This window comes from Misgurnus anguillicaudatus, chromosome 18, assembly GCF_027580225.2.
Source record: "Misgurnus anguillicaudatus chromosome 18, ASM2758022v2, whole genome shotgun sequence".
Lineage (NCBI taxonomy): Eukaryota > Metazoa > Chordata > Actinopteri > Cypriniformes > Cobitidae > Misgurnus > Misgurnus anguillicaudatus.
This window is the reverse complement of record NC_073354.2, coordinates 21637348-21660398: the sequence shown is the minus strand read 5'-3', so window position 1 is coordinate 21660398 and position 23051 is coordinate 21637348. Positions and strand designations below refer to the sequence as shown.

The 23051-nt window shown below is 36.4% G+C and overlaps 1 protein-coding gene across 6 annotated transcripts in view; it reads right to left on the bottom strand.

Moving 5' to 3' along the window:
* The window catches only part of dpf3 (double PHD fingers 3), a 47270-nt gene that overhangs the window by 17334 nt on the left and 6885 nt on the right, over positions 1-23051 (bottom strand). For 4 of the 6 annotated variants that reach the window (XR_008639223.2, XM_055186372.2, XM_055186374.2 and 1 more), the window contains exons 2-9: positions 16376-16536; positions 13678-13785; positions 9803-9936; positions 8825-8920; positions 8275-8347; positions 7452-7493; positions 1135-1275; positions 885-1013 (exon numbers count right to left, since the gene is read on the bottom strand). Coding sequence is in view for 5 of the 6 variants with exons in the window: in XM_055186372.2 (XP_055042347.2) it covers positions 885-1013; positions 1135-1275; positions 7452-7493; positions 8275-8347; positions 8825-8920; positions 9803-9936; positions 13678-13785; positions 16376-16536 (884 nt within the window). In the remaining variant the exon portion in view is untranslated. The remainder of the gene's footprint in view (positions 1-884; positions 1014-1134; positions 1276-7451; positions 7494-8274; positions 8348-8824; positions 8921-9802; positions 9937-13677; positions 13786-16375; positions 16537-23051) is intronic. The other 2 variants (XM_055186373.2, XM_055186376.2) reach the window with 1 other exon arrangement.

Genomic DNA, 23051 nt, shown 5'->3' with positions numbered 1-23051 from the left:
GAATCAAAAACGCTAATTTCCTCCTCTACTCAAAACGATCTCTCTTTACTTCCGGTCATCGGGTATGGCAGGTGAGGGGGTCCGGGAGAAGATTGCTGCAATTCGCACTTAAACACGACCCAACTTCAAATGATCCATTCAGATCTCGATAGACAAATTAAAATCCAGCCCTGCCTTATTTCATTTCAGAAGGCGGTTTTAAGGGACGCAAATTCAAAATGTGTGTTCGAAGTGTCATGTGTGTTGTTCCTTTTTTCAAAATATGTATTCTGCGCGTCTGTGTGCACCACGTCAAAATAAGTGCCCGCTGCACACGCGTCAAAACCATTTATGATAAACGTTCACAAAGTATCTGGCAAACACGGGCGTCTCTTTTATCATAAACCCTTTGGGCACGTCTGCAGCAGGCACTTGTTTTGACAGGACACGTGATGCACATAGGATCACTCGATGTGCAGAACACATATTTTGAAATTACGAACCACACACATGATGGGCTACATACACGTTGTGACAAACTTCACATCGTGTGCCCTCGAAAAAAGAAGAAGTCACTGGCCGCCACTGGTCACTACATGTAAAATAAGGCAATCGCTACTTCCGTTTCATGGCGACTTTAAAGACAACGTCTTAAGTGACCTTAAATACAGCTACTGTAATCTGCCCCATTTTAGAATGTGAGATGTCTCTGAATGACATCTTGGTCAACCTGTGCCATTTATTTTTTGTTTTATTTACTCTTTAAATGATTATGAGGCTGTAATATATAAAAGACAGGTCTCTCTCAGTGTGAGATGAAGACCAGATGGAGGTGAATGCGCACTTTTTGATCTAACATGGGCAGATACTGTAACCGTGAGTTATAAAGAAGTGAAGGGACTCACCAGAGCGGCCACAGTCTGAGCATGACACCAGACCTTCAGCCTGGCCTGTCTTCCTGTTAGAGCCCGAGTCTCCGAGACAGAAATCACAGTAGTCATTGGGGATGATCGCACCATCAGGCCCTTTCTGTGCTGTAAAATTAGCAATTATTCCATTAAAAACCATTCTACTTATAAGTATTGACAAGACAATCCCACAATGCACTGCACAATTTGACAATATGATTGTGAAAATGTGCACGTATTAGCTTACGTTTGTGGTTCTCAGGGTGGTGGATAGGAGGAGATTGGGGTATTTCAGGTTCTCGTTCTTCTCCTCCCTCCTCTTCAGCAAGGTGAGTGTGGGCATAATGGTAGCTCAGTCCAGGACGGTTTTTGTAACGTTTTCCACAAACTTAAAAAAAGAGATCAGTTTCAATTAGATTTATTTAAATGGCAAACTCAAACAAATCGTATGTAGTCCAGTGTTAAACTACTCTAATAAGCAAGCTGGTGCACTAACACACATCTAAATTCTCAAAGCAGCTGCTAGATTGAACACCATCACAAAATCTACACAGCATGACTTCAGCCAGAGAGAGAGAGAGCGGGGACATGCTTTAAAAACTGTGTTCAACATACGTTTATTAGCACATCAACTCCACAGTGAGTCTTAAACACCCCATAGCTATAAAGTGCACTAAAAACTATTAGAATACTCATATGGGATTTATCAAACATAGTGTTGATGTGTTAATATTGGCTACAGAATAAAAATGTCCTGCTTTAAATTATCATAAATCTCAAAACATATATAGTCTTTCACGAAACTCATGTAGTAAATATGTCAATCATCAGTATCAATTGCAGCATTTACTAACAAAGTGAGTACAATATTTTGACTTTTTAATTTGGAATTCTGCATCTATAGACCAGTTCAAATGATGTAAACAACGCTGGTCCAAAAACACTTCCTGTTACAGTTTGTGACAGTTATTTTTTTATTTTACATATATTATTATCTTTAAGATGTTTGTTTAACTTCAGTTAATTCAGGTTTATATGTTCTGTTGAGGGCTGTTTCATAAAACTAGATTACAGAATAAGCCAGGCTTATTTTGTTAAGTCTGGCTTATTACCGGTGGATTTCGTTTCATAAAACAAACTTGAACTAGTTCAACCCCGGTTACTATGGAAACTTATGCTTGGAAACTAGCCTGGTCCGGAGCAGGCTAACTGTCAGGCTAAGCCTCATTTGTTGCTTAACTAGACTTCCACTAACACTGAAATGTAAATGCAATTATATTACAGCTGACTTTTTGACATTTTATTTGACTTTATTAACCACTATTAATCTAACAATTAAAGAAAATCAACTTATATATTAAATTTGATAAATTTTGTTACAATAATAATTAATAAAATATAGACATGTGTTTCATAGTATATTATAGGCCTATCAAATGTTGAATATAAATGATAATCTTAACTACCCCAATATAAGGATAATAGTTTATTAACAAATTTAATTTTTTTTTATTCAGATTGTCACACAAAGAGGAAATTTTATTTAAATATACAACACACAAAAGTCAAGTACAGTCATTTAATTTTTTTATGCTTGGTGTGCATAAAAATGCACATTATTTTAAAGATCTACAGTATTTGTATCTTTCTCTAGTTGTTACATTTTTCTTGAAATTTAAAAAAATTATGGTGTCTGCATGGCTGAAGGAATACAATATAATTATGTGATGGTATGCTCTTGGCATTTTGTTGTAATGAGTTAAAATTATTTTTTATCACAGAGAAGATTGTTAGTGTCCTGCAGACAATAATTTTTCAGCTCACAAGGCTTGTACACTTACAGTATAATGTGCTTATACCGGCTTTTCTTCAACTGATCCTCACCCTGTAACCATTCATAAAACTCTATTTATCTATCAACACCTAACACTATCACTGTTAAAAAATTATGTAGAACTTACAGTATTACTGTCAGCTGTTTGCCAGTAACTTAGATTTATATGTATGTTATTTACTGGCAACAGTTTGTTCAAAGTTAAATGAACATTAAACATTAACAAGTCTTTTTATTTACAGAATAAAACCATCAAATAACAGCCTCATGCAAAGCATTCTGGGAACCAAAATATGAAGGAAACAACAGAAAAAGGTTCATAGACTTGTTAATGTTTAATGTTGATTTGGCTTTGAGCAAACTGTTGCCAGTGAATACCATACATTTAGGTCTACATGGGTTACTGGTAAACAGCTGCATACAACTAATTTTTTAACAGTGTGATAATAAACCAGTGGTTTAAAATCTCTCATACTCCCAGGGTTTAACATGATGACTTGTGGCTGTATAACGCACACATAATTTGCCATCAAAAATGTTTTGAGTAACATGTCAAGTAATAATGACTGGTGAAGAATATGTGTAACATATATGATTTTACACAATCATTTCTTGTACTACTGTAAATTCAGAAATGCATATGCTGTTCACCCACCATGCTCTCAGTGACCCCATTTTTTTCTTTCAAGAACAGTTCATCTGCAGGAGTAAAGCTGTGCTGCTGATAGATGCCAGTGCTCTTCTCATTGCCAGTTAACATCTTTGGCAGCTGACATAACGAGATTAGACACCTCTAGCATATAATTATGCTTAAATCAACTACAGTTCTTATGACAATATATTTATGTTTTATTTTCACCTGTTACTTTTTTGTCCACTCAAGTTGCTGCTTTTAAAATGTAACCCCAAATTAAAAATAAATAAATTTAAGTTACATTTAAAGTTAAATGTGTTAAAATCATTCATCTGCTAAATATGTATTCTATAGATTACTTAGTAAACTACAAATTGTCTTTGAAAAGTTAAGATTTGTGTTATTTTTTAAAAAGTACAGTATATAAACATTAGCAAAGCAAAGCGACATGAGCAGTGACGGGGATCGAACCCGGATCGCCGCATGCGTTGCTGACAGCACTAACCACTAGCCCATCATTTCTAACAGTGTTCCATACTTTCATGTGATCGCTTTAGAATAAGACAATATATTTAAATTTAGTTTCTGCATGCAAGGATTTGATCCATAAGGCCTTTCCAAATATTTTATGGGTTTGTGTATTGAAGCAGTATTATAATTTTCGGTCAGTAGTACATTTTTCATACATTTTTATCAAAAATCACCGCTTTCACTTTAACTTGGATCGATTTTATCCACGCTCGACCTCTAGGGCTGCTCAAGAATAGCGTGCACGCGCAATTATCTTGACTAGGGAAATCTGGATCACATTAGTTGGATTGCGTAAGCTTCACTTGCCTTTTTTGAAACCGCTTTAGCCTCCCCTCATTTGTTAGGTTAATTCAAGTCGAGTTTGTAACTTTAATCCTCGCTTTTCCAAGCGAGTTTTATGAAATAGCCCTTTGGTTTATTTTATCCCAACGTTTATCTAGTGTTAAAAAACGGAAACAGGAAGTGCTTCTGGACCAGTGTTGTTTACATCTCTTGAACTGGTCTATATCCTGAAGAAATGTATAAATAATAATTAAAACAGATAAGCAATTACCAATTTCTCTGAATTAGATTTATTTCAGATTTTATTACATTTACAATACGTTTTTTACATTACCTCAAAGAAAACATAAAAATAACAGTTTCCTATATTTTTAACCTAAATAGACTGTATGTCCCCACTGTTATTGTGCATGATTTACCACTGTGCCTTTTTAATGTTTTCACCAAAATGTAATGATTCTCCACCTCTGAACTGACTTTTGCTTTTTTGATGTAACCAATGGTGTCTAGACATGGAAAATGTTAAAGTCTGGAATTCCTAGTTTGAAACCTCAAAGGAGGAAAACAATTCTTTAATTTTCAAGATTCCAAAGAGGATCTGAGTTATATGACATTTTCATATCAGCTAAACAAAACCCAGGAGACAAAGTGATGTCTCACCTTATAGTTTTCCTGATGAATGTTTTGTTTAGCTCAGAAATAAGTCATATTACAGAAGCCAAATGGCCTGTGAATGCCGTTACATTCCAGCTCAACTAACCGAGTCATGTTTTTCTAAACAACCAATGTGATGTGTATGAAGAACAACAATATCAGGCCACTGATATTAAAGTCTCCAGCATACATTTTCTTTCCATACATTTGTCAACTATTACTTCCGTCTTTAAAGGGCCCATATTATGCAAAATTATGTTTGGACATAAATGGGTATTGGCAGTGTGTAAACACACACTTCTCATTAAACTTGCTGTTTTGATTCTCTTGTTAATGTGATGTCACACTAACAAAGCCCTGCCCACAGCCACTTACTGACTGGTTAACTTCACACAAAAGCTTTTCTAAATGTGTTTGTTAGCACGTTGTAACACTAATGCAGCTGAAGATATTTTTGTCTCAAACTGTATTTACAGGAATCAGATCTATTTTTAACCGAAACACATAAAAACTGGACTTTTTTTGTTCTCGCCGCTTTGGACATGCTATAACAAATGAACTGTGGGGTATTTTGAGCTAAAACTTAACAGACATATTCTAGGCACACCTGAGACATATATAACAGCTTGAAAAAAATGGGCATAGTATTGGACCTTTAAAGTAGACTTTTGACACCTTCAGATCACACTAGGGATGGGCGATTTTCATGATTTTTCGATTAATTCGAATTTACGTTTTGACGTAATTTTATTTCAATCCGGGAATCGAGATTTTGAATTGAAGTTCATTACAGTCAAAGTGAATCAACTGATTACACAACAGGGTTTTACTGCATTGATAATGAAACGGCAGCCGTCTAGGCAAAATGTCTGAACTCGGAAATCAATTAGGCTATATTTTTTTTATCCGTTTTTGTTCTGTGTACGCTGTAGAAGAAGTATAGTGCCTTATCCATCTTCGTGCGCATTCCCACTCTTCCTCCCGCATTCGCACTCTGTCCATCACCTCTATTCTTCAAAAGCAACAATGCATTAAAATACATGCTGAATTATAACTGCATATGAAACATGTCTGCGCAGATTGCATCTATTTCAGTGCAGATGATGCGCTGTGTCTGCACAGTGAGTGCTCGTCTGAATGAAATCCAACGGCCCGAGCAAACAATACAGTAAATAGCCTATGCAAATGTCCTCGTTGGCAAGGTGAACAGCGTGACTTGAAATGTATGATTCGCAAACTAGTAATGACTTATGTAAACAGATTCATTTTAAAGAATGGTAAAACGATGTCAACCATGGCATAAATTATCCAAATTATTGACAAAATTATTCATAAAAAATCGAATAAAACTTTAAACAAATCATAGGAGAATGTTATGAATAGTTAAAAGAGAAGTAATAGTTGAATTATTTTGTTTGAGATTATGTAGGGATGGGACGATTACCGGTTTCACGACTAACCACGGTAAAATGTCCTGACGGTTAGTATTATCGTTTAAAATGTAATAATCATTACAATCGTGTTTGATTACCATGATTTTGATGCAGGTGCGCACATGCAACATGTTTTTTTGCACAAGGCGGCATTTAAGGGATAATGTATTGTATTCATTCACTGTAAACTTATCAGACAGATTTATTTATTTTTTTACCACAGAAATAATTTCAGGGACATGAAATATTAAATTGTGATTTTCAAAAATAAAACTTGTTCAAATGTTTTCAGTGTGTGTATCAGTTCTTTTTGAACATTTCCATCTCATTTTAACAAAACCATGATAATATTGATAACCGTGATAACTTTGGTCACTGTAAACACGATATGAAATTTTCATACCGTCCCATCCCTATGTGAGATTATGACTGTGTAATTAAACTACAATCAAATCTAACTAAACATCATAAAAATGCCTGAAAATTAGTCTTAGGTCTAGTTTTCACATTTAGGCTACCTTTATATTTCTAAACAATACCTAATTTCTGCACAGATATTTAAAAAAAAAGTGAATTCATTTTATATTTATACCATGTTAATAACTCTCCTTTAGTGCACTTAGATTAAAACTTTAGTTTCTTTAACCAGATGTTCTTGCATCTTATAAAAAGAATGTTATTGGAAAAAGAATGTTACTGTATTGTTGTAGTTATGAAAAAAAAACGAACATCGAATCGGTCAAATGTTCTAAAAAAAAAAAAAAATCTAGATTTAATTTTTTGCCAAATCGCCCAGCCCTAGATCACACACATACTAAAAGCTTATTTTGTAAAGACTAAATCATACAGATGTAAGGCAGAACATACAGTAGTACAGAAATGCAAAGCAGCAGCATGCATTTTATTTCAGCCCATCAAGAATCAATCTTTTTAGCAATGCGGTGGTTGGGAAACCTATAACATTGTCTGTAGTCTAAAAAGCAGCAAAGAGAAGGCTACGTTAACTATTTAGATGAAAATAAGCAGTTTCACAAGCCATGCATGATAGCTTCGGTCACACAGCAGCTCAAGAGAAAAGGCATAACCAGCTGGTTAAAGTTAGTATTTTCTCCAAACAACCATTGACTGGTTAGCCTTGTCATTAGCATAGCCCACATATCTGAGCCAGAGAGAGAAATGGCAACATGGCTGAATACCTGAGTCAGTAGTTTTTGAATTATGCTTTTGTTTGTATCTGTCTGAAACAGAAAAGACACATAGCAAAAGAAGAGACAGAAAACAAAAACAGGAAGTTACATACAAAGAGGTATCTGGAAACCCAAGTAGATGCTATCTCCTCCAGAAAAGTTTTTTTTCAGGTAACACATGCGCATGTATTAACAGATCACCATGCCAAGATCGGAAAAACAGACATGTACCATGTGACACAAACATAATGAAAGATATTTTTGTTTGTCTGTTTGTTTCATAAAATCACAGAATAGAACAGACAAACAGCATTTCAGTCAAAATAAAATCTCATCATAAAATGCAGACAATAAACTTTACCTATCATGACTTTTATATATTGTATTCTAATAATAGAACATTAATTAATACCGTTATAATACAACAAATGTTTTGTTTATACAGTACTGTATGTAAATAATGTACAGTCACCTGGTAACAGTAAAAACCCTGACAGGATGATTTTTATCATTTTAAAGAGATTTCTTTTGCAATAATGATCTCCTGACTGCACATTATTGATTAAATAAATAGTTGTCTAAAAGCAGGATGAGTGAATTACTACAGTAGACATGAAATGTTGATTTAATTTGTTTAAATTAATTTAAGTAAGACGAAAGAGAGCTGAGTGATACAAAACACATGAAACTACCGCAAGATGTTACCATACAATGTTGCACTGACCAATCACAAGCACTCTTTCCAGATAAAAACATCTTGAGCTACAAAAAAGATCTGCTACAGGCTTAAAGCTTTAGACTCAGATTAGAGAGTGTTAAAATGGACACTTACTGTCACACACGTAGGGTTTATCCTGATCATCATTAACCACTGCTTCTGTTCGCCTGCGTCCAGAGCCTCGACCCTAACCAACATAAATATATTACAAAACCACATAGCAATCACTTCATTTCTTAATTACTTTGTCTGTACAAAAAGTCCTGTACGACATTCATAGGCCACCATGTCACCGTTAGATACCAGATATAACCATACATAAATGACCATATATAATTAATTATTTGTCAGCCTCATTATTAGAATCAGAAAATAGAGGAAATTTACATGCAGTATGTAAAAACAGAATAAAATTATAAGCTAAAGTGTGAAATATTTAGTGTGATTTCCCCTACACTTGAGCAATAGCAGGAACCTGCAGGCAAATTAAATTAAAACCTAATTCTAATCTAATGACCTAATTTATTTATTTATATTTTTCATATATTTTTTCCTCAAATCTCTCAGACATTGCATCTTATATACTTCTCTGTATGAATCTCGCATGCCTTTTCTTCCTCACACCCGCTGCATGCTTTGAGGAGTCGTGCTCATCATCACTCACCCTGCCTTTGTTTCGATGCTTCCTCTTTGGTGTGTCCACTTCAAAATCTTCATCGTCATGGAAACCATCCCCATTTTCGTCCGCCTCAAGCACCCTCTTCACAGAATGAAAAACAGTTGGGGTAAGTGATTAGATAACATAAAGATCAATGTTCTGCACAAAAGAAGATAGCAGTCCATATATCTGCAGTGAGAGTGGAGAACTTGATTTCCGTACGGATGATGGAATGCTCAAACATTCCGGTCTTTTTCCACAAATAGAGAATGTAAGATGCATGAGAGACAATGCATCAGTTCAGTAGACAATATAGATGTACACGAGAACTTTAAAAATGAAAAACTCTTTTTATTATCATTTTAACATGTCAGCATTAAATAATCTCCAGATGAATATTAGTTTACATGGGACACATTCTTCTTTTAAAAAAATATTATATATAATACATTGACTTTGCTATTTGAATGCTGCAGTGAGGTGGAATCTGGAGTCTAGTGGTCATTGCCCTATTAGTGCAATATTGTTTGCCAGAAGGTAGGAAGCAAAACAGCTTGCGGCGTAGGTCTTGGATGATGGACTGGGCTTTACAGTGACAGTGAATGGTGTGTGTATCACTGATTGCTGATATAATGCTTTGTGCCATCGCCACAACCCTTTCCAGGACAAGTCTGCAAGGTTTGGAAGTACATTTATGCATTTGGCAGACACTTATTCAAAGCAGCTTATAGTGCATTTAAGCTGTACCAGTGCCATGTTTTCCAACTGAGCTATAGATAGCTGTATAGAATAAAGATGATTTTTTTATAGTGATAAATGCAGCACAAGCTCACTGTTACCTCTTTTTATATCCACCAGAAATCTGACAGTTTAGAAGCCCTCCACTCTTTGCATCATGCAAATGAATTTTGTGCACCATGTGTGCTGCTGCTCCGAGACTGATCTTATCTTGCATGCAAAACCAGGGAAAGCCTTCGGTGTTACCTGGATTTCCAGCAATGTCTCTTCCTCTTTAGCGTTGTTGTTTCTCTTGTCCAGGAGTCCATCACCCCGTAGCAGTGCCTCGAGGGCTGTGGCCTCTGTGGGCGGGGCTTCCCTCTTGGCCATCAACTCCGCCTCTAGTAGTGAAACAAAGAGAAAGATGACAACAAGATCAGGTAGTCAGCCAATTGAACAAGCTGGGAGACCATTCAATTTTTTTTCTGATTTCCATTTGTTTTGAATACAATACATTTTAAAATGACAAACAATCCTATAATCATAACATTAAATTAACTAGTTAAATGTTAAAACATTTTATTGTAATTAACTATTTAGCTTCTTTTATTTCTAAAACTAAATTAAGCAAGATATGACCTAACCCAACTGTTGGTTTAAATTAACCTTGAAATTGAAACAAGCCAGCATAGGTTACAGTAATTAAACCCAACAGTTGAGTTAGTCTATAACTTACCCAACCATGGAACAACCCAGCATTTTAATAAATGTCAATTACTCTTATTTTGATTTTTCATATGTGTAGCCTTATCTCATGCTGTTTTACTGTTTGTACACAATGATGACGCATTTTGGCAACGGAAGTATGGCAAGAATCAGCAGTGAAGCAACACAGACATTTGAAAGTTATTTTAAAAAGTTGACTTATCAACTTTTCCAACACAGCTACCAGATCTGTGTACTATAGTGGAGTGGATAGAAGACGTTAGCAGATGGCCAAATATAAAGTGGCTAGATACATATATTAGTATATTATATTAGTGCTACCAAACGCAACAACCAGACATTTCGGCTATGCAGAAAATTGCGTTTACATGGGATTTGAAGATTTTTTCAGTTTATAGTTAGCCTGTGTTTCCCCATGCTGCCTTGCGTGCAAATATATTCATGCTGCAAGTCTAGCATGGAAACTATGGACCTTTTTTGTCCCTGAAATAGGGAACCAATCACAGAATGGGGAGGGGGCAGCAAGACAATGACGACGTCTATGCGACACACCAAAGCAGTTTTGTTTATCCAACGCGGGAGCAGATGCGAAGGTACTTTTCAATGCATGTATTTTATTTGTGTTTTTCTTTGGAAAACATACAGTCCAAAGCATATTATCATAATTTTTACTTTATTGCATTTCATAAATACAAGTTTTTGGTTTTACATTTAATAACGTACTTTTAGTCAAGTAAAAGTACACAACTTTAATGTAATTAGGTATTAAATACATTTTAATATGCAATATAAACGAATACACTGTATGATTCTATGCTTTAGAATGTAGTGAAGTACAATTTTTCCCAGGACAAACATCCTAATAAAGCACAGATGCTTGGAAAATGTAACGAAGTATTGTCCACCTCTGCTATCAAGTCCAACTAAATTCAATTTAACCGGATAACAGTAAGTTTTACTGGCATTTTCGCAGCAGCCGCTTTGAAAACCACCCATTTTTTTGAACGTTTGCCACTCAACAGGGCGTGCTCCGGCGTGGTCACGTGGAAAAGTGACGTCAATGCATACCCTCTATTTACGCGGGGAGACATGCGAAGATGATCAAAACTGTGAGTAAGGTGTTTACATGGAAACCGAAATCAGGGTAAAGTGTAAAAAACTACCTGTGCCCATCAGTTTTTGCTTACACCATTTATGGGCTTTCCTCCATAAAAGAAACCATTTTACGCGTTTACATGACCTCACACATTAGTTTATTAAGCATAATCGGCGTAAGACTGTGCACATGTAAACGCACTCATAGTTAAATACGGACGCTGGAATCCTACATCTGTGTATGATAAAATATTATTATAAGTGATAATGATTTTATATAATCATTTTATAATGCTTGATTTTAAATATCACTAAATGTTACATTACTTTGTTAAATCTCAATGTACAAATCAAAATGTTAATGTAACAGCAGCTGTTCTGACTTAAAGGTGCAAATTTGTCCCTTGCGCCAAAGAGTTTTTACATGCAAATGGTTTACATTGGTTGTATGCAGGCATTCTGGTTGACTACCTACTGTAGTTTCGAAGACTGCTGAATTACTTGTCACGAACCCATCTCATACTGGCATCGGTTTCACACAAGCAAACAGATTGTGAGTGTGTGCGTGTGTGAGTCAGCCCAGATCAGTCTGAGTAGTTTCTTGGGCATACCATCAAGTATTTTTATGAGATGTACAGCTTTTAAAGCCTTATTAAAGGTGAAGCTCTGGGTGCTGTAGATAAAACGAAAGATGTGTAGATATGTGAGAGAAAAGTGTCTCCAGCTGTGCCGTTAAAGTGCTTTCGGCTTCCGACGGCAGTATCACGTGTGTGCCGAGAGATCCCCACCCATTCATGCTCCTTAATCTACAAAATGCAGTTTTAAACTGCCGTGTACATATGACATATGTCAATGTTTGCATGAGTTTCTCTCCTTGTCTTCATTCTCTTTGTGTCTGATTGAGCCGAGACACGTACGTCCCCTGGGAACGAGACGAAAATAGCACAGACTGCCAGTCAGGGGCTGATTGCAACCAACCATCCCCCACATTCATCCTCCAACCACGTACAACCAAGAGGCTAAGAGAGGTTGATATATACAGACACATATCATAAGGTCTAAATAAGTACTCCATAATAGAGCAATGCGATAATCTTTAAATCATGCCAATGGGTACTTATGCTGGTAAAAAGCCATGACTGGAAAAATATTTACTGCTGCACCACCATTAATACTGACTTTTTTTTACAAAATAATGATGTTTGGTGTTGTCACCAAATAGTGTTTTGTACGTAAAGTGGACAAAACATCCCGACTGAATTGGATTATTGAATTACAGACCATTCTACACGCCATCTGTTGTGGAAAAAAGCAGGACCGCCTGACCGCATGTGAAGATTTACATTCGAATCGCGCATGCCTGCTTGTCGTTATAAAGCAGGCGTGGATTGGATATCGGACACAATCCTGTTTACAGTGTGTGCTTCACAGAAATGCACAAGACAAACACAGTGAGAGATGGGAAGCACAGGAACTTCGTCCAGGCCAGAATTATGCCTCGCTATTGTGTAAACACTACAATTCCAGGACTTGAGAAATGACATACCTTTAATGTGTCATTATGTGCAATGCTGAAATACTTTCCCCTACCACAACTATAAGCCATCTGGAGATTTGTATTACCACAAACAGTGTAAACACTGGAGCATTGCTGTTTGTTTGAGCATCCTGACCAACCAAACACAGCAACACTGCCTCAACCAGATTATCAAGGTTTGTCTGACCAATGGCACAACGGGAGGAGTGTTTTCGTTTGGTGACGCAAATGGTGCAGGAATTGCAAGCTGCAATGAATCTGGTAGGGTGGTTTTAACATTAACACAGGAGTTATCTCTCTTTTGATATTCAGCATCATTGGTTACACTCGATTCAAGTCCTAAATCAGAAGTTTATTCATTGCTTTTTGCTGGACTCATGTTGGCTGAGCTCCGAGAGAAGGTCAGAAGCTCTGATAATGCTTTCACTGCTATTGGCAGCTAAGAAAATAATAAAGTGGCTTTTTTGTTGACACAGACTTGCATTCATTTTACTTTTATTGAGTTCCTAAAATCCTTTACTTCCACATCAGCCCTTAAACTTACATTCTAATGCCGCATGGCCAAATGATTAAAGGGGCCCGGTCAGGGCACAAAGAGCGAGAGACAGAGAGAGCAAAGAAAGAAAGAAAGAAAGAAAGAGAGAGAGAAGGTAATTAGACCCACATGGACCAATTCTAGTGTTTCTGCGTGACCTAAAAGCAAAGCAGCATGGACACAAAGAGTAGATCTCAAATGCAATGTGTACAGGGATATAAGAGTGTCGAGCTCCTGTTACGATCTCACCGAGTCTGAGTTCACAGAGGCGAAGCTGAGGGTCGAGTGGCTGGTGCAGTCGCCGCTTCTTTCTCCAGCAACGTGCTGGGTACGTGTACATCTGACCTGCTGCCAAACCTGGAAATGCACACACAGTAAAGGGCTTAAATAGTTCTTATTCATACTCATTCAAAAACATGCTAAAAAGAGTTTGAGTTACAATTATAAAAGGGACACTTCACTTTTTTTGAAAATATGCTCATTTTCCAGCTCCCCTAGAGTTAAACATTTGATTTTTACCATTTTGGAATCCATTCAGCTGATCAACGGGTCTGGTGGGACCACTTTTAGCATAGCTTAGCATAATCCATTGAATTTGATTAGGCCATTAGCATCGCACAAAACATAACCAAAGCGTTTCAATATTTTCCCTGTTTAAAACTTGACTCTACTGTAGTTACATCGTGTACTAAGACCAACGAAACATTTAAAATCCCCTTGGTTACTTTCATTTCAATAGCAGGGGACTATTTTTGGGCATTGCGTGATATCACTACACCTGCTGCAGCCATGGTACGGCAGCAAAGTTCTTGATTATTACGCCAGAATAAGAGTATAGTTCCTAGCCATTTCTGCCTAAAAAAATCGCAACTTTTAATTTTCTGTCGGTCTTAGTACACGATGTAACTACAGAAGAGTCAAGTTTTAAATAGGAAAAATATTGAAATTCTTTGGCAATTTTTTTGTGCGATGCTAATGGTCTAATCAGATTCAATGGATTGTGCTAAGCTATGCTAAAAGTGCTAGCGCCATCTTCACCCGAAGATCGGCTGAATGGATTCCAAAACAGTAAAAATCTAATGTTAACTCTAAAGGGGATCGCACACCGGCCGCGCAGCTCAGCGCGCGCAGCGCCGCGTCGAGTCGGGTCTAGGACATCTGGGAGGTATTGTAAACCGGTAGTGCACATTTAATAGCGCGAGCTTCGTCAGATGGTGTCTACTTCAAAATGCAAAATATACGTTAGCAGCCAATGGTAATCGTTAATGATTTGGGACAAATATGATGTTATTTAATGTTAAACTATGTGAGTGGCGCTGTGTGGCGCGACAGGGATTTGAACAACTTCCTGAGTCACAGCTGGGCGGCGCGGACAGGCGCCACCTGGCGGCGCCGGTGTGTGTATACTCATAGGAAGCAATGTGTTCGATTTTTTTAGAACGGCGCGGCGCCGAGCTGCGTGGCCGGTGTGCAATCCCCTTAACTCTTTCGCCGCCATTGACGAGATATCTCGTCAATTAAGAGAAGACGCTTCCCTGCCAATGATGAGATTTTCCGTCTTTCGCAATACCGCTATTATCTTCTGCAACTTATACAACCCGGAAGTAGCGCCTCACGTGAAAGAGAAAGAACTCCGTGTATGTTTTAAAGATCGCTCTGCATCTGATCTCTATCAAAAGTCCTTCACAAAAATGGAATTATCTCAGCTTTTTGCTCAAAATTGGGGGTTTTTGAAGAAACCTACCCATGTTTGAGAGGTGATTACAAGAGAAATAATGAAGGTAGGATAAAACGTTTTTTGAAAGCAGAGGGTCTGTTCTTTCATCTGATATATTGTTTGTTTATATATTTAAAGAAGAACATTTTCTGGAAGGCATTAAACTTTTGTGAAAATCATGAAAAATGCTGGCGCTGGCTGGCAACTTTTTTTAAAAACGCTGGCGGGGAAAGAGTTAAGGGAACTGAAAAATGAGCATACATAAGGGTACAAATACAAGTGCATACTTACAGACATAAGGGTACAAATACAAGTGCGTATAATTTAAATAAAAACATGGCTATCTGGGGTGCTCATAGGACCGAGCTCTCTGATTGCCCAACAAACAATCTGCTTCTAGTTGCTTTAGTTCCAGCATGGTCCTGTTGAGATTGCATAGACCTATGAGCCACATGGTCTCAGTTATGTATCTATACCGTCTCTTAAAAGGAAGAAATCGAAAGCACTAGAAGGAGAACAGATAAACCCAGCAAAAACATTCAATAAACACTGGTCAACCACAAAGTGTAGGGTGTGGCTATGGAGCTTTTACTTGCGAGACGTCTACTCTATTTGTATCCATTTCTCGACAGGCATATTGTTCCCTTTGGCAACTATGTTTAGATATCGGCAGTGTTTTGGTCAGATAATAAGGAAAGGAATGTTGTGGAAAGACTAGCGCTTTTACTGCAGACCAAATCCCAATGCAGTTGTCTTCCGTCTCATTCCATAGTGCATTGCATTGTTTAAAATATCTATTCGGTGGTTACATTACATGTTCTAAGCAGAAATCATTGTACTACTGTACATGTATTGTCTAGGGAGTAGAAACACAATGCATAAATGCTCAAATAGTATTGTTAAGCCACATTATGAAGTGAGATTTAAAATTGAGCCTTAGATGGATATGTAGAATGCCAAAGTCCAACTTATCCAAATTCCGGTGGTGAAATCAAAAAACTTTGGAATGACCGGACATGATTCATTTGGCCAGTTTTAAACTTTTGGTTAGATTTAGCTATTTGGCTACAACAACTTTGTAGTTTGTAGAACCATCCAAAGGATAGTTTAATGGATGCATTATAGCTTGTATAAGTTATGCAATATATGTATATAATATGATTCATTTAGGCTATTGCACCTAATTTTTTCATTAAGGTGAATGTTATGTTGAAGTGCAAAATGTGCTACCTGGCCCTCTGTGTCGTTTCTCCATCCAGATGTAACAGTTGTTCTGAGCTACACCCGTCTGAGAATCCAGGAAGGGCATGCGGACGCTGCGCTCGGCACATAAGCGGGCGTTGTAGCTGCGACAGTGTTCAATGGCATCCCTATAAAACTGGTCACCAAGCCTGTAGAAGACACATTTGGTTAGGAATGCTGGCTTTATGATAAATGATTGTTACATTAAGAATGATAACTATACAGATTAGGGCTGGGTATTGGCAAGGGCCTCCCGATACAATACGTATCACGATACATGGATTATGATACGATGCGTCTCACGATACAATACAATGCGTTGCATGTTGCGATAAATTGCAATACTTATTCTTTTTTTAATCAAAAATGTAAAAAAGTAGAGCTGAACACCTGCAGCTCTTTGAAAGCTGCAGGTGTTTTTACATTTTCTGCCATTTTCTCACCCCCTCTAACTTCTGAGACATTGGCCGAATGTCTCAGAACAACTGGACAGTGACAACTACAGCAGCGGTAGAGGAGATCGTTTGACGCACAAAGAGGGATTTGATGGGTTTTAAAATATCGATAGTAGAGATCGAAATATCGATATAATCAAGATGTATTTTCTTAATGAGCAAAATTACCTAAGAAAATAAGTCTTGTTTTAGACCAAAAATATACAATTTAAGTGAATTTGTGCTTAAAACAAGCAAAACAACTGCCAACGGGCTAAGAAATAAGGAATACTTTTTGAAATAAGTTATATTTTTTTCTTAAACACTTAATTCAAGAAAAAAGTACAATTTTCATAACCCTTGTAATTTTTTTAGAGAGATGTGCAATCATTGCGGTGATATGAAATCATCGCAATGAGCTCAAACAATCGCGATGAGACGATTATTTAATCATTGTGACAGCCTTACCCAAAATTTATTACAAAAGTAATAAAACAACACTACTGAACCATGAACATGTGCTAAATTAAATAAATGTATAAATAAAAATATATTAATTGAAGTACTGATGTAAATACTTCTGAAAAATACTCCTACTGGTAACACCGAAATTCCATACATGTATATTATATGTGCAGTCTTGTACTTATTTGCTTCTGGGAAAGGAATAGTCTACTCATTTTCAATATTAAAATATGTTATTACCTTAACTAAGATTAAGAATTGTTGATACATCCCTCTATCATCTGTGTGCGTGCACGCAAGCGCTGGAGCGCGCTGCAACGCTTCCATAGCATTTAGCTTAGCCCCATTCATTCAATGGTACCAATCAGAGATAAAGTTAGAAGTGACCAAACACATCAACGTTTTTCCTATTTAAGACGAGTAGTTATACGAGCAAGTTTGGTGGTACAAAATAAAACGTAGTGCTTTTCTAAGCGTATTTAAAAGAGGAACTATATTTTATGGCGTAATAGCACTTTTGGGAGTACTTCGACTCGGCGCAGTAACACCCTCCCTCTCCCATTATGAGAGTGAGAAGGGGAGCGGACTTTTCAGGCGAGTCGAAGTACTCCCAAAAGTGCAATTACGCCATAAAATATAGTTCCTCTTTTAAATCCGCTTAGAAAAGGGCCAAGTTTTATTTTGTACCACCAAACTTGCTAATCGCTAATAGTTCTCTTAATTTGTGTTTTTTTTTTTATTTTTTGTTATTGTTTATATACTTTTTATTATTGTTCATAGTGTAAATGGCTCTTAATTCATAAACAACATATTGGTGTATCTAGAAGACTATACACAGATTCTGTCACCTCAAAATAGCCAAATCAACTAAAAACTGCTTTATGCGTGCTCTATGGAGGCGATAAGTTTTCAAAGAGCCTTTAGAAATGATTGGGATTATTGTTGGCAAATATCACAGGGTAGCGTAGGTTTCATTTAAACATTGGGGGCACACACCTTTCAACAACCCCTCCTCCACATCTATGACTCAGAGAGACTCGTTTTAAAAAAGAAAAGAAACACTACATGTTCAGGTATTGATATGTTGCAGGCTGTAGCCAACTTTGTACTCCAAAAAATAAGTCAGAACATGCAGTGATATATTAAATGTTAATAATATATGTATTTAAGGTGGCTAGCTATACTGTGCAATTCAGTCTGATGTTTGTTTACATGCAGTGATACAGTGCAGATGTTTATTTGAGACTCAGAAGCACATATACTATTAACCCTTTAAGTATACATCATTAAAAGTGCATGGCTCGTGAGATCTCTAAGACAAACCAGCAGGCAGTCAAAGTCAAATTTACCAGCATCTCATACTACAGTCTTTATGTCATGAAAAAATAGCATACAGTGTCATTCAAGTCATTCCTATCCAATCAAGACGCATCTGGACACAACTATAAACTTCCATAGAAAGACAGAGGAAATACTGAGGATAAACTGGATTTGGGCATAAACTGGAATGGACATAAATGCCTCTTGTGTCGATTAGATCACCCCTCTGGACCAGAGGATACACAGATATGTGAGGAATGCTGGACTGGACAAAGAGGAGTTCTCCAACCCAATTCAGTTACACAAAGAGCTTCAGTGTTAAGAGGAAAAGAACAGGAACAGGAGAGAAAAAGGGCATGCAGGTACGAAAAGCAAAGCTTGGAGACAAATGAGAGCACTAAAACTTGATAGCCGCTGACCTGAGAACACTTTGAGAACAGTGATATATCTTACATAACATAAAACCTTAAATTATGAATAATCTACCTGATAGTCATGCCAAACGTACCTTTAGCATTAAGCCACGGTAATAATAGACTTTCAACTAAGTTAGGGCTGTCACAATGATTAAATAATCGTCTCATCGGAATTGTTTGACCTCATCGCGATTATTTCAGATCACCGCAATGATTGCATATCTCTCTAAAAAACACAAGGGGGAGCTGCAGCTCCAGTATAAATGAGACCATATCTAATGGTGCTCCTTGACTGACAGTGTAACAAGATACATTGCAAAGCCATTTAATACAATGGTAAAACAGCATTTAAAGAAATGCTGCAAAACTTTAATAAGCAGTATGAATTGTCAAGTAAAACATACATTTCCAAAACAGCAATTTCAAATTTAGGGAATTTTTTTTTTCAGTTTTTGATCATTAAATAATTACTTTTAAATATGTGTTATGTGTATTAATATTTACTGCCAGGTAAACCTTGCAAAAGATTTAATTTAAATAATTACAACAATGTGTGAAAATTATTTCATGAACATAAAATCTATGACAATTAAACGTCAAGGTCCTAAAACAGGCAATTAATCGTCACAATTTATTGGACAATTAACCATCAGCCAAATTTCATAACCGTGACAGCCCTACTTTCAACATGCAAAATTTGTACACAGACCTTTACAACAACCGGATAAGATATCACATGCTTAAATGTTGTTTATTCATTAAGGATTCTGCATCCTTGCACCGTTATGGTTCCTTTTATTATTGTACATTAAATAGGATTGTGCAACAGTTATTTTCAGTTTTTCCTCTACCTGAAAGTCACGCTTTCATGGTCACATGCATTCACGTGATAAGAATTCACAGGTCAGAGTTCACAAAACTTGAACTCTGAATGTAGCAAAATGTGAAACTTGCATTTCCGGTCTGACTCACATGCGTATGAGTAGAAGTCAATAAAAAAAAATGCAGTGTGGCCGCACCCTTACACTAAATGAATCAGCCTTATTCCTATTATATCTAGTGCCCAGTTACATGCCTTCCAGCAAATCGCTAATAGTCATATGATATGTCACCTAATTAATATTCATTAGCCAAGCTGATAATGTTTAGAAAGTGCTTCTATTCCTACGCCCCATGTGAGCATTATTCCTATGCTATCAGACTACAGAAGTCATTATGTAAGTTACTGTGACAGAGGCCTGAATTAAAGCGCCCACGACCTGTTAGATAGACACCATCACCATAATCATTAACATGCTTCACTGAACTAAACACTTCTCAACTCGATCCTTTCAGCAACTGTTACAGTTTCATTTATAGGAACAGTTAACCTTAAATTAAAAACCTGTCCTCATGTCATTTCAACACTTTTCCATATAACAATTTTTCTTCCAAGCATAAAAGGAGATAATTTAATGAATTCATTATTAGTATGGATTTACAGTAGTACAATGACAGTACATCCTGACTCACGTTAACATGCAAAGCATCCAAAAGTGCAAGCATGTATTGCTTACCAATAATGTTACTGGGATATGTAAGCACATTAGTATATATATTAGTAAAATAACTGTAAAAAAATATTTTTAAAAAAAACATAGCGTGAGGGTGAGTAAATTATGACAGGATTTTCATATTTAGGTTAACTATTCCTTTAAAGAGCACCTATGGTCTGATTCACGATTTTACATTTCCGTGTAGTGTGTATTACATGTTAACAATATGCAAAAGGTACAAACCTCAATGTAAACAATGACGCAAGTTATCATCTCCAATGTAAATCTATTTTCTTGGACTACAACAAACACATGGATTGTAGGCAACAGTTTACTTCCTGGGTCGGTTGACTTGGACCGACATTATCTGTTAGTTAACTCCTAAATATAATCTTTCAAATGGTAAGGAGCATCATATTTCCAGCTGATGTCAGAGGTATTCAGGCCAATCACAACGTCCAAATTAGCTGGCCAATCAGGGACACAGAGCTTTTCAGAAAGACTCGGATATCTGAAGCTACAAAAATGTACGGTATGTGGAAAATAATGTGTTTTTAAACCATAATTCATGTAAACACAATTACTAAATACACAAAATAATGTTTTTTAGCAATGAAATAGGTGCACTTTAAGATAAAAGCACACCATGCTTTAGGAACCCCCAATTTGGAACCCCCAATTCGAACCTCTTCTATAAACATACTGTGTCTTCATGCACTCTCTTATTACACTCGAGGAAAGGACCCTGGTCAACAGAGTTAAGTAATTATGTAAACTTGCGTGTTGGAAGACACGTATTTTCTCTGCCACTTCCCTGGAGACACGGATAAAGAGTCTCTCAAAGGTCATTCAGATCTTCGCCTATTTAATGGTGATTTGTTATGGACTAGGAGAATAGAAAGGATGCTCATTAAACTTCGCACAGTAACACGCATATCATAAATGTACACATACATTGCCTTCTAACTAAAGATTTGCAAAATAATACAAGAAACTGAACTGTGACAAATATTTATCTCCATAAATATAACATGAACTAGGTAAAATCTGATTAAATTCTTTCAATTTATGTCTCAGCCGACCAATATATTGGGATGGTGCTGCACAAACATGCCACTGAAAAACCGTGTGGAATGTTTCAGAATAAACATGGAGAATAAGTGTCATACCAGGGCATTGTGGACATCAATTCTCCTGTAAGATGAGGACAGATACAGATGAAGAGTTTGGTTCTAAAACGCAATAAATCCATTTAGACTAATTTTCGTAAAAACGTGTTTTCTATACCAAGAAAGTGACAAGATGAAAACCACTATTTTCTGTTACAAACTTTCACATGGCATCTTTAGGTTATAATAACATAAAAAATTCAAATCCATAATTAGATTTTCAAAGATTTATTTGAAAATGGCGGCGACCGTGGTCGGACATTTTTGGCTTCAATTTATTACAATGGTGGGAGGTGACGTCGCGTCATCCATCTTTTTTACAGTCTATGGTTGTGTGCCTAGTGTGATGAAGGTGCTACTGGCGAATGTAACGCAAGTAACTAGCTCGGGAAAACTGTAATAATATTACCATTTTCAGATGGGTAATGCCTTACTGAAAAAAGTAATATTATTACAGTAAGGCGTTACTTTGTAACGCGTTACACCCAACACTGTTTATCACAAAGTACAAAGTAGATGAGGAAAACTAGGATCATGCGTGTATTCAACGCGTCACCATTTTTGTTTACAATGCGTGGAATGGTGCGCTGTGATTTGTTGAGCGGATTTATTGCATTCTGCAAAGAAGGAGGACTGACGTTTATCGCATTTTCAGGAAAAAGGGAGAAAAGATGACAGAATAACACAGCGGATATTGGATTTTGCCTGGCATAATACAAACAGAGATCATTTTTACAACGTTAATATCTATCTAAAAAACGCAAACGAAGGGAAGTTTTTAGTATCGCTGTCGTTTAAGCATGCCTTAAGTTATGTTTCCTTTTATGGTCAATATTAATTGTTTTTATCTTCAAACTGCTCAATAAATTATATTTGACTGTTTAGTGTGTTGAAACACATACAAAATCAACAATTATAACAATATTTGTTGATATAATAAATATACATCAGTATTGGTTTTGTTATTTGTGCTATTACATTTAACTTTAAATGGTCACAAATGTTAATTTTTGGTTGAGGCGGTGTTTATCTCTTCAAATAACTTTTCTTTACTCGCTTAAGAATTAATAGAGGAGTTTATCAAAAGACCCAGTACTGAAAACCAGAAATATATGTGAATATAGGTATAAAATATCAATCATATCTTTTCTAAGCCTGTATTTAATGACATAAAAGGCAGAAAAAGGTCTTCTCAAGCATAGGCAATTACATGCAGACTAAACATTTATTCTGTTTTTCACCCATCCAATTGAAATACATTTGTAAACATCCATTTTATCAATCAGCCTGTTTTATCCGCTATGAAAGCTGTAAATGAACCTTCT